This window comes from Mesoplodon bidens, assembly GCF_964165515.1.
Source record: "Mesoplodon bidens genome assembly, chromosome: 8".
NCBI lineage: Eukaryota > Metazoa > Chordata > Mammalia > Artiodactyla > Ziphiidae > Mesoplodon > Mesoplodon bidens.
In genome coordinates, this window is record NC_138165.1 from 104331835 (window position 1) to 104345085 (window position 13251).

Here is a 13251-nt window from a genome sequence, read left to right on the forward strand (position 1 = left end):
CGGTCCGGGAGGATCCCACATGCCGTGGAGCGGCTGGGCCCGTGAGCCATGGCCGCTGAGCCTGCGCGTCCAGAGCCTGTGCTCCGCAACAGTGGGAGGTCCGCGTACCAATCACCTCCCAGGCTTCTGGCCTCCCCTGGTTTCTTCTTGCTTTCAGGATGAAATCCAAAGAATGAAATGCCCTAGACGACCAGCCCACCCGGCCTCAGTTCCCTCTCAGCCTCGGATCCTGCAGTTCCATCCTTGCCGCCCGGTGCAATGGCCACAAGGACCTACTGTCGTTTCCCCGGGCAGGTGCTGTCCCGGGTCCCAGCCTTTGCCTCCTCCACCGGGGAGCTGTGTCATTCTTCGAGGCTTAGCCCACTAGCACCCCTCCTCTGACACCTTCTGCGCCCATCTTCCCGGCAACCAGCAGCTGCCTGTCCTTCCTCTGTGCTGCCGGGGAAGCGGGGTCGCGGTGCACAGAGCTGCTCCCCACAGGGCAGAGCTCCTGGCTTGCAGCAGGGGGCCCGATAAAGGGTTGATAAAGGATCAGGTTCATGAATAAATGAAAGTGTAAGGAGCTAGTAACCCTCCCACGTGAAGTCAGCACCCAGAGATCATTCAGCACGCCCATCTTACTCAGTCTGGGTCAGACTCTGCTCTTTCTGTACAGATCTGCAAGCCTCAGAGAGTCTTGGGGAATTTCAGATTTTTGGGGGGGGTTGGGGGGGAGAAAGAAGGCATTTAAAAGGATGGATCAGAACTATTCAGGAAGGCTTATGAAAGTAAAACAATATGACCTAGATAAGAAAGAACTGGTTTCATAAACATAAAGGCAACTAAATGATCCTGATTTCCCTGAAACCGGCGCTGGACGGTGGAGTTTCATCTTTGGTACGAGCAATGGAACACTTAGGACAGGGGTCCCCCTACTGGCAGAACTCAGAGCTGCCTCAGATGCCACACCCTTCTCCCTACAGGGATTTCTTCCCTGTGCCCGGAGTTCACTGCCCATCCTGGCTTTTCCTACCAGAAGAGTTCAAGGCAGGGGGCAGGGGGTGCAGGCGCAGTGGAACAAAGCCCCTCTTCCAAACATTTTCAGGGACTCCGTTGTTTAGAAGGGAACGTGGGCAAAAATGACCCTGTGTAAGTGAAGAATGGGTCTCCAGTGCCCACTGCCCTCTTAAAATGGAGCGATGCAGCACACTGGTTAACCAGGATGAGGGCCACATGTCCCCGTCTTCTGAAGTCCCTGAAGGCTAGAGAGCAAATGTCCGTCTCAGTGCATGAGGGGTAGGATGGAGAGTGCCCGTTCATACCAACAGAGAGGACGGGCGGTCGGAGTTGTCAGACAGGTGCGGGGGGCAGTGCTCCAGGCAGCGTGACTCGCCAGCAAAGCAGGGCACCTGGCGCCCTGCCAGGGCTGTCATCACTGCTTCCCTTTGCCTCCTCTCCATCCCCACCAGTGACAACCAGCCATGTGTAATTTGAAGGAGCTTAAATTTAAAACACAACAAAACACTCGTCTCACCTGCTTGTTTTTAAAGAGACAACTGTAATGTTTGGGTCTTAAATTTGGGGTAAATTATGCATATGAATTTAACTAATGGTCCACTAAAATCAGAAGGAACCAAAGAATTTGGGGAGCAAAAGTCATTTGAGAAGAGAAGGGTCTGGCTCTAGATCTTAGCTAAGGCACCTGGGTTTCTTATCTATCTCCCACCTAACTCATCCAATCCAGTCTCCCTGGAATCTTCTCCTCTGAAATCGCTCCCTCTAGTTTTTGAGTGACAGAGGCCACATCTACACATGGAACATTCATGATTCTCACTGGACTGACCAGTTATGGATCAGTTATGTGAACAGACACCACCCAGCAGACAGTCACAAACATAATCTTTTTTTTTTTTTTTTTTTTTTTTTTTTTTGCGGTACGCGGGCCTCTCACTGTTGTGGCCTCTCCCGTTGCGGAGCACAGGCTCCGGATGCACAGGCTCAGCGGCCATGGCTCACGGGCCCAGCCGCTCTGCGGCATGTGGGATCTTCCCGGACCGGGTCACGAACCCGCGTCCCCTGCATCGGCAGGCGGACTCTCAACCACTGCACCACCAGGGAAGCCCAAACATAATCATTTTTAACTGGGAGTTTATTCTTACTTGACTGAAGTGTTCTGTGGCACTTCGAAGGACACCAGACGGCCACCCGCAGAGCTGTTAGAACTGGCATTCCCACAGGCAATATCTGGAATCACCTGGAGGAACAGAGAAGACAAGTTATGGGGGTTAATCATGGCGCAAGATAACATCAGGAAGCAAAATTCCATGAGCTGCCTCCACTCCATTCCTTTGGGTGATGCTGGGACGGCCACCTGAGAGGCCAAGTGAAATATTACAAACTCTAACCAAAATGAAAGCTTTGCCATTTGAGTTTCTGAAACGCAAAAGCTTTGCTGAGAGGCGTCTACACATTCCCGGGATGACTACAGCTGCTAATAGGATGTTGCACGGAAAGGCGGAAGATCTGCTCCCCTCTCTCTTTCATCCTGCAAGCAGTCACGGGCCTCTGTTCTCTGCTCAGTCTGGGGGTAACGAGGGACTAAATGCTTAGAGGACGAGGAGGTGGCCTTAAAGGACTAGCTTCCGGGCTTCCCTGGTGGCGCAGTGGTTGAGAGTCCGCCTGCTGATGCAGGGGACATGGGTTCGTGCCCCAGTCCGGGAAGATCCCACGTGCTGCGGAGCGGCTGGGCCTGTGAGCCATGGCCACTGAGCCTGCGCGTCCGGAGCCTGTGCTCCGCAACAGGAGAGGCCACAACAGTGAGAAGCCCGGGTACCGCAAAAAAAAAAAAGGACTAGCTTCCATGCCACGGGTAGAAATCTCAATGACTAGGAGAATGAGCTTTCCGGAGAGCAACAGACGTGTCTGGTCTGAGTGACCGTGCTCTGTGAAGAGGTGTACGTAGTGGCACATGCTAAGGCCAGGTAGCTGGGAGCTGCCCTTTATTCCCCCTGTGGACCAGACCTTCATTTTTAGGTAACGTGTTCCGGAAAGTATTATACTGATGTGTGCAAAAAAAGGAGCTCAAGGGGGGAAACTGTGTTCATCAGGAAGCATATTGCTAACACTTGAGCTGTGTCCAGTGAGGTGCCTCTTACTGTTTATTCATTCATTCCTCATGCTGTGATCACTGTTCTCATCCCAAGAATCAAAACAAAAGGGTATTAAAAGTGATCGCCATCACTGAATTAACTGAGAACAATAACAGAAATTCTCAGCACTTTCACCCCACTCCCAACATGTAGAATTTATTGTCCAGAAATATATTCACGTGTTCCTCTGGCACTTTTTTTTTTTTTTTTTTTTTTTGCGGTACGCGGGCCTCTCACTGTTATGGCCTCTTCCGTCGCGGAGCACAGGCTCCGGACACGCAGGCTCAGCGGCCATGGCGCATGGGCCCAGCCGCTCCGGGGCATGTGGAATCTTCCCGGACCTGGGCACGAACCCGTGTCCCCTGCATCGGCAGGCGGACTCTCAACCACTGCGCCACCAGGGAAGCCCCTCCTCTGGCACTTTTAACATGCTTCTTGAACAGCGTATGAAATAACCGCATGACACGAATATGAGGCAATTCATTTTTACATTTACCAACTGTAGGATAGCATGTCTTTGAATAAATAGGTTGAAACGGTTGGCTGGGGAGAAATTTTCTTCAAAGGACACTTCCTTGATAAACATGGGACCAAATCTAATGCACATTCAAGAAGTGAGTCATTCAGCAAAGAGATATTAAAATCCTAACTCCAAAACATCCATTACAAATCCGAAATCAGGACAAGTTCACAGTTTTTTAGATAAGATAAAAACACTGCCCCGCGGTCTGGATGAGGTCTTCACAAATTGTGTGGCAATGAAAAAAAAAGTGGGTCAACTGGTTAAAATCACCCAGAAACATCAAACAAGAAATGCTGCCTTACCTCTTTTATAACAATAATCGAAATTTCTAGACATATTCTTTGGCTCTAAAAATGCTACACAAAGATCTATATAGGTTTCTTTTCTCATTTAAGCCACAAAACCTATAATAATATACAACCACAGGTCTATATGGAAGTCATATAAAGGACAAGATATGGAGTGGAATTACACTTTATCAATGTTACCTCAAACTAATGTTTTGTATTTGTTCTTCTATTCTTCTAGCTAGCAAACTTATACTTTATGTCATCTTTCAAAGGTCTGCTGGAAAATCCTCAGAATGGGACTTTTGATGAGCCTGAAAATCCAATAAGCCAAACCCAGACTGGACAAGATTCAATAAACAGAATTTGCTGTTGCCAAAATGAACAAAATTTGGAAATCTCATTCTCGAATGCACTGCCAAAATATTTTTAAAAATCAGTGATAGCATTTTTTTTTCTAAATCCCACTGAAGTGCTGCAACTTACCACCAATAGAACCTAAACAATAACAGACAATCAAAAAATGGAGCATAAAATTCCATGACGGAAAATTAGGTCAATAATGGAGGGTCTGTAATATGTTCATTTATAATATTCTTCATTGAGCTGCCTGTCCCCAAATCTAAGATTATCTCACAAAAATGTATGTGGTTATCATTCCAGAAAATAACTTCATTCATTTTCTACTCTTGCTTACTCTTTTTATGCTCACAAAACAATCATAACCAAAACGTCCCATTTACACAACCAAGAGAGATTTCCTACACACAAAGGCAGAAAGGAAAAGAAGTTAGGCATATCTTTTGTTCAATAGGTAACTTCAAGGTCTTGCATTTTTATTGCTGATATCAGAAACACTGGAATTATTTTAACTGTACTGGTTTCTTCCATAAAAGCACATGCACTAAAATGTTCTCACCTCCACTTGATCCCATTTCATTTCTACAACCTTCTGCCCAGTTTTCGGCTGCCACGTTGGCAGGGTGATGGTGGCCTGAGAGCGGGGCAGGATTATGTCAGGCTCCTGGGTGGTGGGGACAGGCTGAAGCTGTCTGGGTGCCATGGACTCCGTCCAGCCAGAGACGGGGACACTGGGAAGCGCCTGTTCACAGACTGGACCTTCATAGCCTTCACTGCAAATGCAGAGGTAGCCATCACTGCTGTTGCTGCTGCTGTTGTTACTGCTGCAGTTGCCATGGTGACATGGGTTGCTGGCGCAAGGATCCGCAACAAGCTGAAACGAGACCATAAATGGGTCAATTATTCGCTCATAAGAAAAGTGGCGCCGTCTCTGGGAAATGAGCTCCGTGGCTCAGAGTTGCTGCTCTAACAGAAACGCAGTTCCTGTGGAATATGCGTTTTTAACTACTTGTGCTGTTTGGGGCAGGGGGGCCTCCCACGGTCATCCCAACATGAACCCTTCCATAGATAACAGGCGTGTAACAAGGAAGTATGTAGTTAGTGCGGAAGAGCCTCTCCCACCCCAAGGCCCTAAATAATGTTGATTTCAGGAATACTTATTTAGAGGAATTTTCTAAGGCAAAAATAGTTAAAACTGAGGCTTGTTAGGAATATACCAACTTTGATATTTTTAGCTGCCTGTCAACTCATACTAGGGATCTCAATTGAAATCTCTTTCACATCCTGGACCATTCATTGCAAGGTTCCCTCATGAGAAATGACTGCCTAGTTTATTCCTCCTAGAGATGCACTTACCTATGTCTTCCGATTTCCTACCTGATGAACAATTCTCTTTAAGGTGATGTTATTTAATTAAAAGCTTCCAAAATGATCAGCTTGCGTAACAATTGCACGCTAAAAGGGAGCATGGTGGTGACTTATATTAAGCAGAGTTCTATGAAAGTTTCTACCTGATTACTTTGGAGGGTGATTACAGAGAAATGTTACCCTGCTGGATGTGGAAGATAAAATTTCAGTTGCATATCTGTAAATTGTGTTCATGTCCTAAGGAAAAGTGTTTATCGCTGAGTCCTTTGCTGACCTCTAACTTGCCATTTGTCATTACCTGGAGATGCTACAAAAACAATGTGAAATGAAGCAGCGTAACAATGCTTCTCTCCAGACAGCCCAAGGGTTCAGGCACGTTCACAGAGCTTATTCAGTTATCATTTGCTTCTGTGATAACAGAAAATTAGACCCTGGTTTCTCAGGGCTGGTAATAGAATTGAGTGAATAACAGACAACAGAGAAATGGGACCTTCGATTTCTCTTGTTGAAATGAGTTCATACTTAAACACACACAGATAGAATGGATAGAATTCTGCCTGGAAAAACAGATACTCGTTCTGCTAATGACCCTTGTCACACAATTTCCAGCAAACTCCTTTAGGAAGATTAAGGGATTTTGGATTGAATAAAATGCAGCTCCAAAAATACCACATTGTTAATTCTGTGCTATCACTTGGCAAAACCTTCACAAAATCTCAGATAAGAGTAGATGGATTGATATCTGAAGAAAATATTTCAAGCGTAAATAATTTAAAATATTTACAGTCTTTATCAACTCAAAGTAAAATCCAAACTCCTTCCACGGCAGACAAAGCCCTCCCTGATCTGGCCCCTTCCTATCCCTGAGGTCCTCTCTTCCCACACTTTATCCTCTTCCCTTACATTCAACCCCCTTCACCTTCTTTATGTCCCTGCACTATGCCAAGGTCATTCCCACCACAGGGCCTTTGCACCTGCTGGGCCCTCTGCCTGGAATGCTTTTCTCTCAGAATTTGCGTAGCTCTCTACCTCATTTCACAAAGTTCTCTACTCAAATGTCATCTCCTCCGAGAAGCCTTCCCTCACCGTGAAATCTAAAATAAATCCCTGGGCCTCCCTGGTGGCGCAGTGGTTGAGAGTCCCCCTGCCAATGCAGAGGACGTGGGTTCGTGCCCCGTTCCGGGAAGATCCCACATTCCACGGAGCAGCTGGGCCCGTGAGCCATGGCCGCTGAGCCTGCATGTCCGGAGCCTGTGCTCCACAATGGGAGAGGCCACAACAGTGAGAGGCCCGCATACTGCAAAATAAATAAATAAATAAATAATAAAATAAAATAAAATAAATCCCTTTTTTGTCTCCCAAAGACATGTGAGCCCCATCAGTGCATGGACTTATCTGCCATGTTCACAGCTCTATTCCCAGCACGTTGAGGAACACAGAAAACATGGTAGAGTTTCTTTAAAAAAGCACTGGAAAAATAAAGACAGATAGATCAATCAACATCTGAAAAGCAATGTGTGATGAGGGACAGACTGAATTGCTCCTTTAGTCCTGATACTGTTCCTGTGCTTTGGATTTATTTTTAGGAAGGCTTTGTGGAATGGTTATCACCTCAAGAAGGAGGAAGAATTTAATTAGCTAGGATAAAGGGGACATATAAACCAGGTTTCTGATATCAGCTCATCTGACGGTTGACCTAGTCACAAATTAAGACTTTTAACACATGCCTAAAAACATAGAAGTACATTTAAATCATTTTTAAAAATTGGAGAGATCATTACAAAAATCCATTCTGGAAGTGCAGACCTCCACGGTGCAGCTTAGGGAATGACAGGGCAAAGACCACAAGACAAAGACCACCAATCTGATGGTCAAAGATGCCCCAGGGCTTCCGTCCTATCACCACAGCCTACTGCTGGAAACCACCAGTCTCAGAGGCCATCAAGGTGAGTCACTGTGTGACGTCCGTCCCTTCGTGGGCAGTGGGCAGTGTCGGGGTGGGTGCTGGTGGAGACAGCTGGGTGGGAAGGGCAGGCCCCCAGGGCAAGGCCCAGTTCACCAGGCCCAGGAGTCAGCTCCACCAAGTGAGGGAATAAAGAGCCGAAAGAAAAATATGCTGAGGATAAACAATACCATCTCAGTGCTGCTGTCTAGGCTTGACAGATGAGAGGAAAGCAGAGCATGGGATTCAATAAGGAATGACTAACGTCAAAGGTCAGGAGAAACGCTCTGGGTAGAGAAAAGAAGACAGAAGCTAAAAATTAAACTATCAGTTGTACAGATTTCTAAAGGGACTCAAAACAGTGAATGATGTGATGGTGCACATGCGTACACACATGTACACACACATGTACACACACATGTACACACACATGTACACACACATGCACTGAATACAAAGCAGGGCGTTAAATGCACTGCGAGATCACTGATCTCTTCTTTAAAATAATCATGTCATATTCATGCTACTTCCTTGGGTTTTCACCTAGTTGCTTCACTCACAATGACAATTACCTTCCTTTCTATCCTCTAACACTTCAGATTAGTTTCATTTTAAAAAAAAAAAAAAAACAAGCTTTTCAGTTGCCTGACAGCAAATACAAGATAAAATACAATCATTAACCTTTAAGCAAAACCTTGGCATCATAAATATTTATTGTAAGTCCTGTTTTTCTGTACACAGCTTATTGAGTTCTTTTTTTAAGTTTGTATGTGTATTATATCTCACAGGGAAAAAGTCCTGTTACAGAGGTCACTACTGCCCTTGAATCCCATTACATTTGAACTATAAGCAGAAAATAAGCAAACTGCCAAAATGAATAATGAGGCAAAATATCGTAATTAATAGACCTGACTTTGGGGATGCTCAGAATTCAAGGTGATACCTTCTTGGCTATAATTTCTAGCTTCTAATGATGGGGGGGAAAGGGATGAAGATTTTGTAATATGAGCAGAAAGAGCAAAGAGAAAGCCCATGTGTTAATGGTTTTCTGCTTACAGTAACCAACAAGCTCATTTATTAAATGCTGTATGTTCATTGCATCAGATTAATTCATCTATTTAAACCAAATTTTTTCACATCATAGAGCTAAGCTAAAACTTTCTTTTCACATTTTATTTTCAACTTTTCACCTATGTCAAATAATTTATACTACAATCAAGAGCGCTTATGGGGGTGCATACAGGGTGAGGTCAAAGCGAACGTGCCTGCCAGCCCCAGGACTCATGATTTGAAGGCAGTCTCATGTGACACTTTAGCAGTGACCTGTTTTCCTTCCCTAAACTGAGTGCTGTCCATGGTTTTGGCAATTCCAGTGCCCTCTGCGGCATACAAACAGAAGGATGAAAAGGTCAAACTTAAAACAGGCCCACTTACAGGGTCGTTAAGATACAATACGTCAAAGCTACCAGGGTCGCTGCAAAGTGCCCACGTGAACACCTTCGTCTGCCTTACCTGGTGATGGTGGGGCCTGGGAGAAACATAACCACCTTCCTGGTGATCCTTCCATGCTAGTTTAGACACTTGGTGGACTTTGTTCCAACTTCTCCTGTACTTTTACAGAAAACTCAACATGGCTGATCAGTAAGTCAAGTGCCATTTATCCGGCACTTATGATGTGCCAGGTAGGATGCCTAGAAGAGGGGTCAGGAGGATAAAGAAAGCCCAGCTCCAGCCCTCAAAGAACTCTCAGTCCAACAAAAGGGTAAGACACATGAACTTGGATGTGCCCTGAGCCGTCTAATTGTCAACTAATACCCTGCATGTATGCGTGTCAACCATTAGGATCGTGTGTTTGATTGAGTTAAAGTTCTTAACACTGAAAAAGAGAATGTGTTTGATGATTGTAGCTATGAAATGAGCAGCTTACGAGCAGGTCTCAGAAACTATCTCTTAGGTGACAGTGGCAGCTCTCACAAAAGAAGCAGCAGAAAAGAATTTTCTAGGCAAAAATGGAGGCAGGTGAGAACCCAGCATCCTGGTGACGGCCCTGGTGTGCAGGTGGCTGAGCGGCTTGGGCGAGTTACTTGCCTGCTCTGGATACACATTCCTCGAACATCCAGGAGCTGGGGTGGAACACATCAAGTTCTGCTCCAGCGCTGCAGTTTAGGTTCCTATTGACATGACTGTTTTCAGAGGGTCCAGAGGAACACAGAGCAAACCTGGGGTCACCTCCCTCCCTCATTTATACCCACGTTCAGTGGGCAGAGTCATCCAAGCAATGGGAAGAGTGTCTGAGGAAACGGACGCAAAGAAGCCCAGGAGGAGAGCCTACAAATACTGATGGAACATGCCACTTGGCCCAGGCCACGCAGGTCACCTGTGGAGAGGGAGGGACACGGTGGCCTCAGGGCACTGAGAGAGGAGTATAGACACAGAAGGGAAATAACCGAGGGGGAGTTTGTGTGTGGCACTAAGAAATAAGTAGAATGGGCCAGAGTTTTAGTAAACTGTCTGAGCAGCAGAATCAATTAAGGAAATTTTAATACATATTTTGATACAGAGAGTAGTATTATAGGAAGAAGAGGTGACTTATTAAGTAAGGAACAAAAACAAAAGCCTGAAAGCAGGATTTTTCAACTTGTACACTACTGACTCTTTGGGCTGGGTATTCTTTGGTATAGGGGTTGCCCTGTACATTGTAGGATGTTGAGCAGCATCACTCATCTCCACTTACTGGATACCAAGAGAACCCTCCCACCAACAATGGCAGCTGTGACAACCAAAAACGTCTCCAGACATTGCCAGTGTCCCCTGGGGAAAAGCCACCCCCAGTTGAGAACCACTGTCTCAAAGGAACAGATTGAAGCATTTTATTCCATCAAAAGGTTTTGAAAATCCATAAGACTCCATAAATAAAGTCAAAAGGCAACAATATGGTGGAGGAAAATATGTACCACCTATTACAAAAGACTAAGTCCTTTACAGTATAGATTCCTAGATATCAATAAAAGAGAAACACCTCGGTAAAAAGGACAAAGAAACTGGCAATATGCAGAACGATTTGTACAGAATCATGCCATTTTTATACTACTTTTAAACACAATGTTACATATTCACTTGTATGTGTATAAGTACAAAGACAAATTTTTTAAAGTAGAATAGACCATCATTTTAGTAATTTGTCTGAGCAGCAGAATCCTTTAAGGAACGTTTTAAAATACAGATTCCCGGGCTTCCCCGGTGGCGCAGTGGTTGAGAGTCCGCCTGCCGATGCAAGGGACACTCGTTCGTGCCCCAGTCCGGGAAGATCCCACATGCCGCGGAATGGCTGGGCCCGTGAGCCATGGCCACTGAGCCTGCGCGTCCGGAGCCTGTGCTCCGCAATGGGAGAGGCCACAACAGCGAGAGGCCCGTGTACTGCAAAAAAAAAAAAAAAAAAAAATACAGATTCCCCAGCCCCAAGCTGCTAATCAAAAACTCTGAGGGTGTGGCACTATCAAAGGATAATCCACGATGAAGAAAGACCACAATAAAGGGTCATACTCCACCTCCCCTACACTGGGAGAAATGTGGAAATTCTCCCCCTCCCATCCCACCCAACTGAACTATATGGAGGTGAATGATGGACAGCCCACTGCAGAGCCTAAAGAGAGAACAGGTGGAACCCTGGAGGAGTGTGGGTGGGGAGGAACCACCCACCCCAGGGGCCTTGAGATAGCAGGAGAGTGTCTGCATCTGCCAGCTGGGGGAGAGGGACCAGGACAAAGAAGACCCCAGAACTTGGAGTTTGGGGTTTCTGGAAAAATGATAATCATCAATTGCTCATGAAGCACTGGGATACAGCAGAAAAAGCCTAGGTTTCTACTCCCATTTGTGGGTGATCTTGGACCAGGCAAGGAAGGTTCCTGGGGCTCAAGCTCCTCAGTTGTAAAAGGAAGGGATGGGACCAGAGAACCCTAATGTCCTTTCAGTCCTTCATATCATGTTTCTTGTCCAAAACAGGAACTGCACTGGTTAGAAATGTCATCTTCATGCTTAAAGACAAATGCACACTGTTGGGGTCCAACTGTCACAGTATTTTTGTCTTAAAAAGGAATTTTTCCCACTTTCTTCAATAAAGATCTCAACTATATTGCAACACCAACTGCTTACCCACCAGGAGTAAAAATGTGCGAAAAAAAAAAAAAAATCACTACAGCGCTTATGCCAGTAGTAGTCTTGGCCAAGAAATGCATCCCATGAATTTTTTTTACCCAAATCCAAATAATAAAAGTGCTCATTCACTTTACTGAAACAAGAACTATATATCTTAGTGAAATACACTAAATAAGCTTAATTCCCACGTGTTTTGGTATTTCTTTACTTCTGTATTAGGGACTCTAAATTACTTGAAAAATTATTCCAGGACTTATCTGGGCAGTCCACTTTTCCCTTCAATTCTGAGTCACTTTCTTGAAATCAGCCTGTCCTGGTTTTTGCATGTGGGTTGAGTCACATCTGAAAGTAGGCTAAAAGGAAATTACAAGCAGAATTCAAACTTTTGACATGAAATGAATCCATTAAAAATAAACCACTGCTTGTCCAATTATTTTCCAACTTTTCCATGGTATCTCTTTAAAACCTGATACTTTTAGAAATTATCTTGAAATTGCACTCCCTTTGCTGTAGTCCAGCTAACACATACAGTCAATACTCATACTGATGAATCTTTAATCCCTGCTCGTTGCAGATATATCAAAGTTAAATAACTGCTCTTCAGAAACTTGGCAAACCCTTTGTCGCTTGCTCTCCATATTCAACTAAATTCTAAGAGATAACATTCAACTGCATTTACTGGCATGGGCACACCAGCCTCAATGAAATGTTTTTTTTTTTTCTTTTTCCTTTTAATCGTTCAAAAACCAGTTCCTTGAATCAGAAACTTACAGAAAAATTCCAGTGCATATATTCTTGTCCCATCTCTCATCACAGACACTCATACATCCCAGCAAACTTTTTTTTACAAAACAACAATGTCATGAATACAGGAAATATGTCAACTTTTACCTCCCTGCCTATTCATGAAAAGAAGCCTGCAGCAAAATGGGAATGAAACTTCCTATGAAGATCATATGATCATCTCAACCGATGCAAGAAAAGCATTTTATTAAATTCAACATCCATTTAAAATGAAGATGTTTAGAAAACTAGGAATAGAAGAGAACTTCTTTATTCTGACAAAGAGTATCTACAAAAAAACCTTCAGAATGTAATACTTATTGGTGAAATGTTGAAAAAGTTCTCTCTGAAATTGAGAACAAAGGAAGGGTTTTGCTATCACCACTTCCACTGAACAACTACACTAAAGGTCCTAGCCAGTGCAAGGAGGCACAGACTATGCAATTATGCATGCAGATAAGTTATTAGAATATGGAACTTTAGCAGGTTTGCTAGATGCAAGGTCAAAACGTTTTTTAAAAAAAAAAAAGAAAGAAAAAGAACAATTGCATCTCCATGTAGCAGAAACAAAAAATAAAATCTTTTGAAAGGTGTTGTTTACAATATTTTAAAAATCCCTAGGAATAAATCAAACTAAAGAAGTGCATGGCCTCAACAAAGAGCTATAAAATAGTATTGAAAGAAATTAAAGAAGACATACACAAA

General features: G+C 44.4%; 1 protein-coding gene across 1 annotated transcript in view; it reads right to left on the reverse strand.

Annotated features, from left to right (window-relative positions):
- DNER (delta/notch like EGF repeat containing) overlaps positions 1-13251 on the reverse strand; it is a gene marked incomplete at both ends in the record, with an annotated part of 323334 nt that overhangs the window by 191708 nt on the left and 118375 nt on the right. The window contains 2 exons of the mRNA XM_081243331.1: positions 2139-2233; positions 4858-5172. Of these exons, the coding sequence (XP_081099457.1) occupies positions 2139-2233; positions 4858-5172 (410 nt within the window). The remainder of the gene's footprint in view (positions 1-2138; positions 2234-4857; positions 5173-13251) is intronic.